Genomic DNA, 14,869 nt, shown 5'->3' with positions numbered 1-14,869 from the left:
CCTCTTCTGACGGGCTGAGCCCTGATCCCCATCACGCACGCTCACAGGTGGCCTCTTCTGATGGGCTGACCCGGAGCCCCATCATGCGTGCTCCCGAACTGCATCTTCTGATGGGCTTAGCCCAGAGCCCAATCTTGCACGCTCTCAGACTGCCTTTTCTGATGGACTGAACTCGGATCCTCGTCACGCGCGCTCCAAGACTGCTTCTTCTAATGGGCTGACCCAGAGCACTGTCACGTGCGCTCCCAGACTGCCTCTTCTGATGGGCTGAGCCCAGAGCCCCGTCATGGCGCTCCCAGGCTGCCTCTTCTGATGGGCTGAGCACAGAGCCCTGTCATGTGCACTCCCGGACTGCCTCTTCTGATAGGCTGAGCCCACAGCCCCATCATGGCACTCCCAGGCTGCCTCTTCTGACGGGCTGAGCCCTGATCCCCATCACGCACGCTCACAGGCGGCCTCTTCTGATGGGCTGACCCGGAGCCCCATCATGCGTGCTCCCGAACTGCATCTTCTGATGGGCTGAGCCCAGAGCCCCGTCATGGCGCTCCCAGGCTGCCTCTTCTGATGGGCGGAGCCGGATCCCCATCAGACGTGCTCCCAGTCTACATCTTCTGATGGGCTGAGCCCAGAAACCCATCATGGCGCTCCCAGATGCCTCTTCTGATGAGCTGAGCCCAGGGCCCCATCATGTGCGCTTCGGGACTGCCTCTTCTGATGGGCTGAGCCCAGAACCCCTTCATGGCGCTCCCAGGCTGCGTCTTCTGATGAGCTGAGCCCAGAGCCCCGTCATGTGCGCTCCGGGACTGCTTCTTCTGATGGGCTGAGCCCGGAGCGCCATCATGGCGCTCCCAGGCTGCCTCTTCTGATGGGCTGAGCTCGGATCCCCATCACGTACGCTCATAGGCTGCCTCTTCTGATGGGCTGACCCGGAGCCTCATCATGCACGCTCCCGGACTGCATCTTCTGATGGGCTGAGCCTGGAGCCCCATCATGGCGCTCCCAGGCTGCCCCTTCTGATGGGCTCACCTGAATCCCTGTCACACACGCTCACAGACTGCCTCTTCTGATGGGCTAACCCGGTGCCCTGTCACACGTGCTCCCAGACGGCCTGTTCTGATTGGCTGAGCCCAGAGCCATGTCAAGTGCACTCCGGGACGGCATTTTCTGATAGGCTCCGGCCGGAGCACCGTCATAGCACTCCCAGGCTGCCTCTCCTGTTGGGCTGAGCCCGGAGCCCCATCACACGCCTTCCCAGACTGCCTCTTCTGATGGGCTGAGCCCAGAGCCCCATCATGCGCCTTTCCAGACTGCCTCTTCTGATGGGCTGAGCCCGGAGTCCCATCATGCGCCTTCCCAGTCTGCCTCTTCTGATGGACTGACCTAGAAAGCAGTGCATGTTCGGAGCCGCCTGGAAACATTTTACTGCTGTGGCAAGGGAACCTAAACATGCAGCATTCTTTTACATCTTTTATTAGTTTTCAATGTTAGCCTTTTTTAGGTCTACAAAATAGTTTCTGTACTAAGTGTCCCATTCAGAGATCTGTGATTTGACACATGGCATGATGCCTGCAATACAATATACATGCATTTTCTAGTTCACCTTACAGAATAACCTTCAAATGAAAGGTCAGGGTGATGACTTTGCAACAGACTTTTATCCTAAAAGTGAATGGAGCAGAAAGCCCTCTGACCTCCAAGGGAATGTCCAGGAGCTCATAATCTGAGAAGAATGGCAACATCCGGCAAGCACATATGTATTTACAAACATTATCTAATAATAGGTGTGATGACAATGCTACCATGCTGTGCACCAAATTGTGGTCTGGAAAAATTCACTACTTAGCAAACTGCTGCTCTCCAAACATGAAAGGCCCCGCCACCCGCTTCCCCCGGGCCTGTGATACTAACCATCGGCACACCGACCGTAACACATCTTCATACTGAAATGAAATATTCTCCCACTTGCTACAACTACAACTTTTGTCCCTTTAGAAATGGGAATGGGAGGGAGTGATCCGAAGTGAGAAGGGTGTATAATGTTGCATGCTTTATGAAATAATGACTATGGCTTTAAAACCAAAGGGGGATTTGTTAGGCTCACATTAATCTGCATCATGCTATTGTGACTTTGCATGCAGGACCGGGAGAATAAAACTAAAGCCATACTCTTATTTAACAACATATTTCCTTATTTATCAACATATTTCTATGATAATGTATATATAGTTAGTTTACTATGAAAGGCTAAGGTGTAATGTGGTTTTCTTCCAAGGCATTGCTATAAATAAAGGATTATTTAGCACATGAAATGCAAAGCAAAACCTTAATAAATATCTACATCAACTAAATCTGTGAAGATGTGCTCACAGTTGCTTACATTGTCCACATTCCGGTTTCAGCATTTAACCAAAGTGTGTGATCCTGGGCAAATCATTTAATCGCACTGTGTTATCTGCAGCTCTCTAAGTGATTCTGAATCACTTCATAGCTTGTTAATATATCATGCAATTATTTTTTTTAAAAGCCTAATAAATATATTTCTTTATTTATTGAGCATTTGTTAGGCGCTTTATACAACTGAATAGTGTGTCAAAGAGCCAAGGGTTGCTCCATATATAATAATAGTGCAATTTAGGTCTTTTGTACCAAATTTATTTGTCACTTGGCTTCCTTATAGCAACTTATTCAAAGAATGATGATGGTCCCTGCAATGTCCTTTTCCGTGAAGTCACTACTGTTGGTGTAATCCATGTGCAAATTAGGAGGGTTACATGTATTTTACCGCAGAGCGCCTGGACAGAGCGCTAATAGATGACTTTTCTGGATCTGCAATGGTCCTGCAGTTTTATTTGTTTTTGTCATGTATTAAAATGCCATCTGCCACTAATGTTACCAAAAAAGTAGATTGGGGCATGGGTGGGAGGTTTGGAGCCGAATGAGACTACGAAATTGTGCGCTCTGCATATGTGGTTGGGAGTGAGCAGCAGGACTTTCTTCGTGGCTCTACCCCCTCTTGAAACGCTGGGTACTCCCCTGCTAGTATCTCATACCGCCGTCTTCTTAATCTCGCCTGAAGGCTACAAGCTTGGATGCAGTCTGCATCCGACCAGGGGCAGCATCAGTGCCTTTCAACCTTTTCAAATTGCTTTGGGGGTACAGCAACTGCCTCCATGTTTGCCAGTCAGGCTTCTTATAACCCGGCAATACATTTGTTTCTCTATTTTCGTTCTGGGGGTAGTAAAATGTGCGCTTTGCATCGCTCGCAGCATGCGCTTCTTTTTCCCTTCCCATGGGATATACAAAAGTGTTATAACCTCATTGCCTTCTAGCCCCTGAATCCTCCACCTCAGCCACTTGCTGGCAAAGAAGGGTTCACTCCTCAGCAGTGGGCCTTGTTTAAGCTCCGTGCTGGCTGCCATCTCCTGAAAATCCCAGCGCCACTTTTCCTTTGGTATATTCTGCCGTGTCCCGACGTGCTCTACTCATTTTCTGCGAAAGCCGTTATCCAGCTTGCTACCCATCCACAGCAGGGCTTGTATAGCCCAAGTAACTCGCAATCATATTCATACACACAGATGTGCGACCCAGGGTACAGCCGCACATAAACCCACACCTGCTGCGCCTCGCCGAACACAGCATTCAGTAGCGCTGCAAGGCTTGAATGGGAGGTCTCTTTCTTGCAGTAACTGTCCGTGCGTTCCAGGACAGCTCAATGGCTCATACTTTCCCCCACTGAACGCAAAGCAGCCTCCTATCAAGTTTCATTCCGTTCACGCGAGCCTGAGTCCCCCCAACTGCCGCCCTGCCTCAGGCATTGAAGTCGGGTCGCCAGCACTGTAGGCACCGAACTTGCCATTGCGCCGCCACCGTAACACTACTCACTACACAAGCCTGTGACCGTGCCGCCTCTCTACTGACAATAACCAAAATAAAAAAGCCACCGCTGATGGGGCACTGTGTGCACCTGCATCCATGGGCGCTCTGACCGATGTCCGACTGCTGAGAGGGCAGTTGCCGAAACGGATTCAATCCATGCGGTCCACCGCCGGTGTAATGTCATGTAGCAAAAACCCCTCACTAAACGTGCATAGAACACGATAAGACATCCATACCTTTTGTTCAGTCTAACGGTTTTTGTCTTTAAAAGCATGAAAGGCTAGATCCACACTGTCAAGAGAATCCTATACCGTTAATTACTTACCGCGCATGCGCAGCGTCACCACGCATGCTCAGTACGCAGCCACAGGACGGGGAGACGTGATAATACCAGAGGAAGAGCTCTGCGAGGACTGGCGGCTCACGCATCACCAGGCGAGCGTCGGGGGAACCGTTGAGACGGAAGGGGCGCGTGGGTAACCGGGGAAGAGTCCCCGAGTCCAGACGGGAGACCGGGACCGTGCCAGGGGAAATTAGAGGTTTGTCTCCAGTAGGAGCCGGTGAATGCCAGTCACGACCCAGTGGTCCGGGGCAATGCGTGGTGGTGGTCCAGTCCAAGAAACGGCCTGTGGGATTTACTTGAGCCCCGGCCATTGTATGAGCCGGGCATCCTAGCTGTACTAAAGCAGTCATAAATTGGGGACCTTATATGGGGACCATAATCTGAGGTATTTCAAAGGGTTTTGTGCTTTGCAAAGTGATCTCGGTCTAGGGAGGGAGGGGGGGCTGCGCATTCCCTGAGAGACTGGGTTTAGCAGGGGAGTCTGGGTCCACCACAAGCTGCCTAGCTTTTCCTACCAAGGGAGTTGCAGGAACTAAGGCGCGGACCCTGCACAGGTGCTATAGGAAACCGTAAAGGAGCCATGGACGTTGCACTGCGGTTGTGTGCATTGGATTGGATGAGTGACACATGCACGCTAATTGCGACATCTGCCTTGGGGTCATGGGTACTAAGGAAGGATCCCGGGTGTCGCATGAGGATTCCGAGCCTCGCACAGGGCTCGTGCAACTTGCTGAGGTGTTGTGAGTTTTAGAGCATGGCACTGCAGCACTGCACAGTGTTCCTGAATGTTGAACTTTGCTTTTGTCTCCTGCGGGATTGAGTGCCTCCCATTGAGATATACAATTTGAGGGGAGGAAGGGCACACTGGCGGGATAATATCCGACTTCGTGTATTCCCTGGACACTGCACAGTGGGCCGAAAGGACAACATTGAAAAGAAGGTTCTTGGTTGTGACGAGTTTGCCAAGGGCTCTTTGTGGGGTCCCGGGCAGTGCCCCCCTCTTTCCAACCCCGGGGAGGCCCAGGAGAAGATGCTGAGCAGGTTGATGAGCGGCAGCAGCAGAACTTTGGACCGGGAGTACGACTGCACTGTGCGCCTGCTGGATGACTCCGAGTACACCTGCACCATCCAGGTAAGTCACTGTGGTGGGTTCAACTTTGCAACCCCTTCTTATGGGCAGGTAATACATTCTCATCGTTTAAGATACTCGGTATTCACGAGCAAGACACTGGTTAAGCCATATCGCATATTCTATTCACACAAAGAAGCCATCGCTATCTTCACCCACCATTCTACAGGAAACACACCTGTGATGAAGGGCTTTTTACATGTCTTCTGGGGTAGTGTAAGGGTACGGTGTTGTTTGTAGATGGACTACACTGGGAGTGAGCCCGTGTTGCACCTGACATACGGGGAATTCATTTATCTGTGGTGGATTTAGGCACCCCCCCTGCGGACTGCCCTCACCCACCGCTACCCTTTCGCCGAGTGTTTAGCGTGGAAATGACCCTCCAACCCCGGGCTGGGTGCAGCACACACTCGGGGGCAAACCATCCCTGTTGAATGTCCATCCCAGAAGAGGCAAACCATTATGGGAGCTGTCGATAGTCTGTGACACCGCCGAGACGGCACTGGCATCTTTCCCCAACACCGAGGTGCCCCAGTGCCATCTCGGAGTCCGCCCTGGGTCCAAGTGGGGAGTACGGTCTATCTAGTGATGTCATGCATGACATCATCCAGCCCTCCATCTTGTCCCCAACCTTGGACGTGTTTGTCCTTGGGACCACCCGACCCCAGACAGAAAATGGACGATAAAGAGGCTCGGGAAGCCCCGCGCACGGGGTTCTTCCCAAGGCAGGAAGACATGGTTTCAGATACTGGTAGTAGAATGTAGCAGCCCAAAGCACGTACAATGCGACTTTCACTCTGCCTGGGGTTCACGTTGAACCCCCGCCTTCCTGCCAAACAGGGGCAGGCATGCTGCTTTACATGCAAAATGAACACCGTTTATCGGTGGGGTGGAGGTCACTTCTTATAGGAGCAGCCTGGCGTGAGCAACAGAGATAGATATTCACCCACACAAGTACCCGCACATAACAATAGCACATTAAACTACAATCCCGTGTGTTGTATGCCAGTTGCTAACACAGACTTTGTTTCATCAGATGCATCCGGGAATATAATCGATTTTAATGTCACTTATTTTATCACTACTTTGGGATGAAAGGTTGAGCCCACATCAGTCGCCCTGTACTCCATGACCTTCAGGCTACCCAGAGATATCTGAGGTTGGCACTTTAAACCCACGAGTTGTCCTACCATATACTTTCTTTAAAAGCAGCCTGAATGGGCCAGCGCCCTGCAGCACCACACACACAACCCTAGTCAGCAAAACATGCATACACTGCCGGTACACCCCTGGGACACCTAATCTTCCAAGATTACTCCCCATTCCACTTTACAGTCAATGGTTTTCTCTCACGCTTCCAAGCCTCTTCCTTTCCTCACTTCTGTAATCCTCATCAGTATCATCCCCCTTCAGTGTCTGCTGTCCATGCATTCAAATCCCTGTCTGCCACCCATTGCCTGCCTCTCTGGCTTTCCTTGCATGTCTGGCTTCTGTCCCTTTCCCCATGACTGTGACTGCTGTTCCGTTTCTATAGCTGTAGCCCATTTCCCACCTCTATGGCTCTAGTCCATTCCACACCTCTGTGGTGCGCACAAGCCCGGCTACAGGAATTTGCGTCTGGGTGGGCCCTGTTTGTGATCAGGGGGGCCCAATTTTCATTGAGTGTGGGTGTAGGAGTACCCTAAACAAATTGAGTCATATTTCTCAGATCCATGAGCCCGCGAAAAATGTTTTCCTGGATCCAGAACAATCCATTCGCACTTTTCAATTGGTTTAGTCTATTGGACTTCTTTAAGCAGCCTGGATTCAAACCCATGTTGTTAGAACCCCAGGCGAGACACTTACCCCTAAGACTATTTGATTGGCTGATCAGGTTGCTTGTTAAGATTGCACTCAGTGGCAGAATTAAGGCAAAGGGATTAATGGGCAAGACTGACAGAGGGCTCTAGGTTGGCGGGGAATAAGGGCAGAACTTAGGGTGTGTGTAGTTAATGGCTGTCACTAGTGCGACACATGTTCCATACTTTTAAGCGGTTTTGCTGACAGAATGATTTCCCCAGTATCACTCAACTTGTTCCAGGTGGAAATCTGCTCTCCACGTCCATCCCTGCATCCCTTCCAAAATCAAATGCTCTCCAGTACCCTTTCCAAAATGTTCTGCTCTCCTCTTGCACCCCTTTGTTCCATTCCATAAACTCCAACACTATTTAGATTTTCCATTCGCTACGCACTTCATCTTCCCTCCACTCCTTCTCCATAGGGAAAGTTATTGTCAAAGCATGAAAAATTAACAATTGTATACTGCAGACCTCTGAACAAGAGCCCGAGAGGTGGATCACAATTAATCATGCCCTAAGAGCAAAAGCTGCAGTACAGACAGAAGGAGAAGCACGCAAAATAGTGTTGCAACATCAATTTACCCACCTTCCCTTCCTTTCCCATTTGCTGTTCCTTTTATATTATATCCATTCCTCCTTCACGTTTGACCCTCAGTCACCCTCCATGAGCTCCCCCTGACCACCATTCCCAACCATTGCTTCTCCAATCTTCCCCCACCATGCCTTCTTGGCCTGGCTCAGAGAATGGAGGATGATGCCCCCCCTCCTCTGTGACGGCCGAGCAACGAAGCCCCCAGTACTTATTCAATCTCAGATGGATCTTGCTCAACAATGCATCCCTGAACACTGTGGCTACTCCCAGCAGGCCGCAGACTAGGTGCTTGTGGCCTGCCATCTTTTTGTGAAACACACAACCCCCTCCAGAATACTCAAGCAAGGAATAGGCCATTTTATTTCTTACAAAATGACATTTTGGAGCACAAAATAAAACATTTTGTTGGATTTTCGCAATGCATTTTAATTGTGTTGAGGGTGTGATGGAGGGCCTGCATGCAGGAGAGGGAGCCAGGGCAGGATTTGCGGGTTCAGGAGGTGGTGCATGTTACAGGGTTTCTGGCCTCCTGGTTTAGCTCCAGTTGTGGCGTGTCAAGGAGGAGGGGAGCCTATGAAATTGTCTGGTACATGCTGTTTATCATATGCAATTTTCTATGATGACTTCTTGTTTGATGTGCTTGCTTTGATTTTCTGTTGAATGTTGCAGTTTTGTTCAATAAATGCAGCCTTGCATTTTCCAAAGAAAGATGTAGGTGTGTGTCTGTGTCTCTCCTTGGCGGACCCTGACACCTGCCTTGCCCATCTATTAAACCATTAGTGAGGTTTCTCTGGAATAGATTTTACTGCAAATTGAATCACTTCTAGGGGAACCAAATGTTGCCAGGTACAGCACATCTACATTGAATGATTTGCCCATGATCATACACTTTGGTTAAGTGGTAAAGCCAGACTTTGAGCATAAGCTTTAATTTAGGTGCTTGACCACACATCTTCCCAGCTCAAGTTGGTACAAATGTGTTGATGTTTGGTTTTGAATACATAAAATAATACTCAATTGTGTATATATTATTTTAAAATGCACAAGTGACATGACAAATCAACCTGACCACGTATACATCACCGTACAAACAGGTTGATGAAAAAGAGTAAGGGGATCATTTTGTTTTTAATCCTGAATTGGACAGAGGGGAGGGACCACTCCTGTTTGCACATGGTTGCAAAAGTTTCCCTCCATACAATTTTAATTGTTTCCCCCAAGTACTGGAAAAATAAATATTAAAACACAGGCAAAGTCACATTTGCGCTTGATTTGTCCATTACATGTCTGGAAAAGAGTAAATCCCTCCCACAATTAACGATTGTCGGAGCCATCTACAATGGATTCCTTTGGAAACTGCCTGCTTTTACCAGATGTATAAGTCAGGCGGTTTTCCTGGTAATCACTTGGTTTTCCACCAGTATAAGCATACATGCTGGTGGAAAACCAATCCGATTTGGCAGGGTGACCTGTAAGAGCAGACAAACGTGTCAAGTCAGCTCCCCTCTCCAGCTGCTTAAACATACAAAATCCTTCACCACATGAAAAGTGTCGGTAAATCTTTTAGCATCACTTTTTCCACTTCGATTGACTTGGAAAAAGATCCCCTATGATTCTAGCTTCATTTTCCCACCCTGAATGGAAGCCTATATGTTCCAGCATGCAAGTTAATGAGAATGTACACAAAATCTCATGCAGACACAAAGTGAACTGAAATGCACGCCATGGTCATTGTTTCACACACCTTGTTCTGTACCCCATAATTTCTAATCCCCGACAATCACACTTAAATAGCTTATTATATTGTTAGAGAATTTAAAGAAAAAAGTGCCACAACTATGGTAAGCTACCTTTTCCCATCTCAAACCACTTCCTGTTGTAAATAATCTGCTGCTAAGACACAGCAAAATGATAAGAGCTCACTGGGAGGGCCTGTGTAGCTCTGGCTATTTGTCTTTGAGGGGAGAGTCACAGCAGCAGGGTCACCATGGGCATTTGTCCCTTGTCCGACTGTTAAATCCACCTCTGACTGCACTCTGCAGGTAATAATGCTGCTTTTAAGGGTTAAATGATATGCCCATTTTATACTTTACCAGGGACATTATAGGAAGCACTCTTCCTCTCTTGTACTATTTTGCAGGTATTCATGATTAATATTCTGAAAGGCAAATGTTTATTGGGGGTGGGAACAATCCCTCCATCTCGCTCCCTGCCCCCGCTATCACTGGTAGGATCCCACTGTAAATAATTACCATTTATGACCCTGCCTGCACACCAAGTTCCCTGCACATAATACCTTCTAAATATGGCAGAAAATAAAAATGTGTTCTGTGTCAAACTCTGTTAATAGTTACTCAACCAGTATGAAGTTATCAAATCAGTATGAAGTTATCAAGTCAGTACTTATCAAACTTATAAGTTCTGTGGGGGCATGCTAGCCTTCCACACAAAGATACATTCTGTTATGGTCAGAACCCCACTTGCAGGTATGCATGAGAATAAGATCTGAAACTGGGCTATACTTGTCATTCTAGCCTTGACATGTTTCCGTAGGACCTTATTGGATTAACACAGTGATGATTGATTCCCTAGGCGTAGCACGCAAGGCACCAACATCTGGGCATATACACCTTTTGTTTACTGGAACCAACATACATTGGCAAAGCCAGCAGCTTGGGCTTTTGAGTAGGCATGGGATAGGCATTTGCCAGGCCCTGCTATAAGGGTACCACCTGGCAATGAGATGGGAACAGCTAGAACTGGTGCAACTACCTGGGCATATGATGTAATTGACTGGCAAATCTCTGTCTAATACCTATATAGAAGCCAAAACGTTTGGCTTTGTGATTGCTTGTTTTAGACAGGACTACAGTGAAATGAACATATTCATGACAAAGATGTTACTTATAAATGCACAGACTACAGAAACACATTTTTAGGAGATTTTTATTACACCTGGAACTCAATTCCAGTGGCATTGAAGTCATTAAACACTCAAAAGAATGCCTAGATATAACACTGGCAGGCTCTATACAACACACACATTGGTGTTACTTTGAGATAGATCTTACTAAAAGAGTTCCCACAAGAGTATTTTTCATCAGGGAGGGGCAGGTAGCTGGTGGGAATGCCATAGGGATTACACTGGCAATGGTTATTCAATGACTTTGTAAATGACCAAACTCTCACATCCCATCTCCATCTTATCTGTGTTCCAGTGCACAAGCTCTGGCTTACACCTAACAGACAAAACTAAAAAAGTATTGATGCAAATCTCTTGCTTTGGCACCAGCCTTGCTTTGGTCAGCCTTCCAGGCAATTGTTTGCAAATCAGCCTTTGCCCTGCCACTAATGAGAACAGCCGTGCCCAAATTGCTGGACCTCAAGGCCTAAAAATGCCTCCCGTGGCTTGTGTTCCAGTTCAGAGGAGACATGGCCTAGTAGTAGAGGTTGTACTGCACCTTTTGGTGGCAGAACCAAGGCTCATTTGCTAATGGCTTTACCCCTTTCGTAATGGCAAAGATATGCTAAAGCCTTATGGCATGGGAGGCTTCCCAGAGCAATGAGTGGTAATGTTTTATTCAAAGCCTTGCATCTATCACTTTTTGATTTGATTACACTCTCCCCTGTGTGCAAGCAACAGCACCTGTGATTTGTTTGATACAGTTAACAATTGTATTAGGCATGATGGGAATAATTGTTATAGTCCCACAAAAAATAAACCTATTTTAAATTACAGAAATCAACTTGTTGTTTTAGGTTTGAAAAAATAGCTACATTGCAACAGAGATGGTGAGAATGTAGTTAAGATGAACAGTGCAGTTAAAAACAAAAGCAATACAGGCTCTTGCTGGAGAGTTGTAGGAAGCCTGCTTGAGCAAGTGTGCTACCTCACTTAAAGGTGTAAATGGTCTGCCATCTCCTTAGTTACTTGTGCTTTCATGGCTGTGGGGCATACATTACTGCCCAGGCCAAACAACCAAATCCTGGCCAGGCCTACTGCAGGGCAGCCCTGACTGCTGCATGATGAGTGAAATCCCCCTTGCCTTCCTCCCATGTCCCACTTTCAGTGAGGGTTAACTGCGCTGGCAAGGGCTCTGTTCTAGGGTGGACTTTGGGGGAGGGCCTGCCCCCCCTGCTGGAGGCGGACTGGGAGCTTCCATTCTCCACCTACATGGCTGATGGCCTTTCCTCACCTACATGGCTGCCACTCAGGGGAGTTGCTAGGTCTGGCAAAGACCCGGGGCTAAGCTGATGTCAGAACTGTTAGGACTGGGGGCTAGCTAGTCTTTTGGCTGTAGCTCCTGAGATTCTATCCGGGGCTACAACCAAAAGATCAGGGGCTATAGCCCCCTTAGCCCCCCCTAGCAACGCCCCTGCTGCCACTCATCGCAATCCGTTGTGGCTGATGCCTGTTCCCCACCCGGTTGATGATGCATTTTCCCCACCACCATGGCTGCTACATATTGCCCACACCCAGGGTTGCTGCCCAGTCTCCACCTCCATGGCTGCTAGGCTTTTCTCACCTCCAAGGTTGCTATCCTTTCCCCACCACCGTGGCTGATGCCCATACCCCACCCATGTCTTCTGCCCATTCCCCACCTGTGACTTCTAACTATTCTCCACCCATCTGCCTTGAGACTAACGTCTATTGTTACAGCGCTCAGAGGCTGGGTAATACGGCATGAAGTGCTCTATACAAACATGATATTTCTACTATTAAAAACACCTAGTCAGCGAGTTTGTGTGACATCGCATGATAAGATTCACTGTGACGTGGTCGGCCAAAAGTGTCTGGTGTCCCCATTCTCTCCATGCACCCTGATGGCTTGTACATCTGTAACGTTTAACTCATTTTGTGCACCCGCAGTGACCTGCAACTTCAGCAGACATTTCTGCCGTAATTCCAGAATTGGCCAAGCCTTGCCAGTTCTCTGCTCAGACTGCATCATCAGCCTGCGAAAAAGAACCAAGCAATGCGCGTGTTTGTGCATGAAGGCCGGCTTAAACCACCTACCAAGTACCCCTCGGCGCTCGGAAGCCTGCCTGTGCACTGCAGCCGGAGAAGATCCAAGGTTTAGACTTTGCATATGTGCTGACTTTAGTAGTTCAATCAGCCACCGTCCAGTGTGCCAAGAAGCATTGCTGACATATCTGCTCCTAAGTGCATCGAGCAGCTTGCCTGGGGACAGGTTTCGAGGTCTCGGGGAGAGAGCTGCAGAGATCCCGCTCCGCCCTGACCTGGGCCCGCCAGCCCCTCCCCGAAGCGGGCGCTGTGAGGCGCTTGGTTAGAACCTCACGTGGACTCTTTTCAGCACCATGGATAGCAAGCGCGAGAGACCGGTACCAGCAGAGAGTTCATGCACCTTTCACAGAACCTTGGCGTTGAACACCTATTTCAAAACTCTTCCCGGGCCACGGTCTGATTCTGATTGACCCCGAGCGGGGCACTATGCGCCACCTTTTCAGACAAGCGTGTGTGCTGTAAGACCACTGCAGTGGTGATGGGCGCACTGTAGATGCGTTTTAATTTAACCTAACATAATATAATATTCACCATCGTTGCCTGCGTAGAAGGACTGTCTGTGTACATTTGTGTTCTATATTTTTTAAACCAATTATAGCTAGTTCTTACTTGCCATTGTTTATGTCTTAACTGTTTTTCACACTTTCCCAGCTGTCGTTTCTGTTGTACTTTTCCCCTCTCCCCTTGCTGTTACCACTTGCCCATTTCTTCGGCTGCTTTCCCCTCCCCAATGCCTGTGACTGAAATGCCATTTTCCCCAGCGTCCGTGGCTCCTGCACCTCTCCCCAATACTGCCACCCCTGCCCCTCTACAGCAACCTCTGGCATGACATAATATGCCCCTATGATGGTGGACCTCTCAGCACGATCCTGAGCATACAGTGGGCTTGAGATAAGTGATCGATTAACTGTACAACTCATAATTTGGTTTGGGGGTGCTACAATTCGAGGTAGCTGGTTTTCTATAATGTTGATGGCAAAGTATAAAAGGTACACATTTTAAACCTAAAACGTTGTATTTAAATATTCCCTGCAGAGTAAAATCCTAGACATTGGGCCTCATTACACGGTAGGCGGTGAGCCGTGGCGCTATTAGCGCCATTGCTCATGCCGGTAAAATACCGGCACCGCCTTGGCGGAAAGGGGATTTACCGCCCCATTCCAAGGTTGGAGGGGCGGTAAATCCCCCTTCCGCCATTGCCCTTCCCCATTCCCATTTCTGCCCCATAGGGCTCTATGGGAATGGGGAAGGCGCTAATTACGGCACCGCAATTTTGCGGTGCCGTAATTAGCTTCGAGGTCCCTTAGCGGGTTGGATTTTAACGCCTGCAAAAAGCAGGCGTTAAATCCCCCAACCCGCAAAGGGACCTCGTAGTAAGGCGGTAGGGATTTACCGGTACCGGTATTTTACCGGTACCGGTAAATCCCTACCGCCACCCGTGTAATGAGGCCCATTGTCACTAGAGCTTCATGTGGTCTTGTGGTTATGTTTCTCTACCATAATTAGGATAATCTTGGTTTGAATCCTGGCTACTGCACGAAGTGTAGCAAGAGGAGCATAGCATAATAATTTGCAGCTTCTGTGACAGCGCTCAAGATGAGGGACAGCTGCGGGTATCAGGCGGCAGACAGTTCGGCGAGCAAGGCTTGAAGGAGAGCTGCAGGCTGGCTTACATGGTGGCTCGGGGCCAGGAATCGTCTCTTCCCTCTTGGAAATGCTGGCATTCCTTCACTGGCGGAAGCTGTAAGGCGGACTGTACTTTCGGCCAGGGTCCACATGAGTTCTTCTTGTTACTCCGTGCGAAGGCTTCAGATGATCTGACAAAAAAGGGGCACAACCCTCATTTAAAGCCAAATGGGCCCCAGTGACTGGTGTAGGCTAAGCCTACTTTAATGAACCAATCCTGGGTCCCCACCATCAATCTTCTGTTATGCGTGAGGTCATAACCAGAGTGCTTTGCAACAAGAAAGGTAAAGGGGTGAAAACATGTACTAAGTCCCACACATCTTCCTGTCTGTTGTGGATCAAATGGTCTCTCTGGTTAATTGATCTCTCTCTGGTTCCT

General features: G+C 48.6%; 1 protein-coding gene across 1 annotated transcript in view; it reads left to right on the top strand.

The window, feature by feature from the left end:
• Window positions 1–4,226: 4,226 nt before the first annotated feature.
• The window catches only part of FRMD5 (FERM domain containing 5), a 914,572-nt gene continuing 903,929 nt past the window's right edge, over window positions 4,227–14,869 (top strand). The window contains exon 1 of the mRNA XM_069624191.1: window positions 4,227–5,351. Coding sequence (XP_069480292.1) covers window positions 5,250–5,351 — 102 coding nt within the window. The 5' untranslated portion in view covers window positions 4,227–5,249. The remainder of the gene's footprint in view (window positions 5,352–14,869) is intronic.

This window comes from Ambystoma mexicanum, chromosome 11 (genome assembly GCF_040938575.1).
Source record: "Ambystoma mexicanum isolate Mex_15411 chromosome 11, UKY_AmexF1_1, whole genome shotgun sequence".
In the NCBI taxonomy this organism is placed as follows: Eukaryota; Metazoa; Chordata; class Amphibia; order Caudata; family Ambystomatidae; genus Ambystoma; species Ambystoma mexicanum.
The sequence above is the reverse complement of the archived record's forward strand: the minus strand, read 5'-3'. Positions and strand labels throughout refer to the sequence as shown.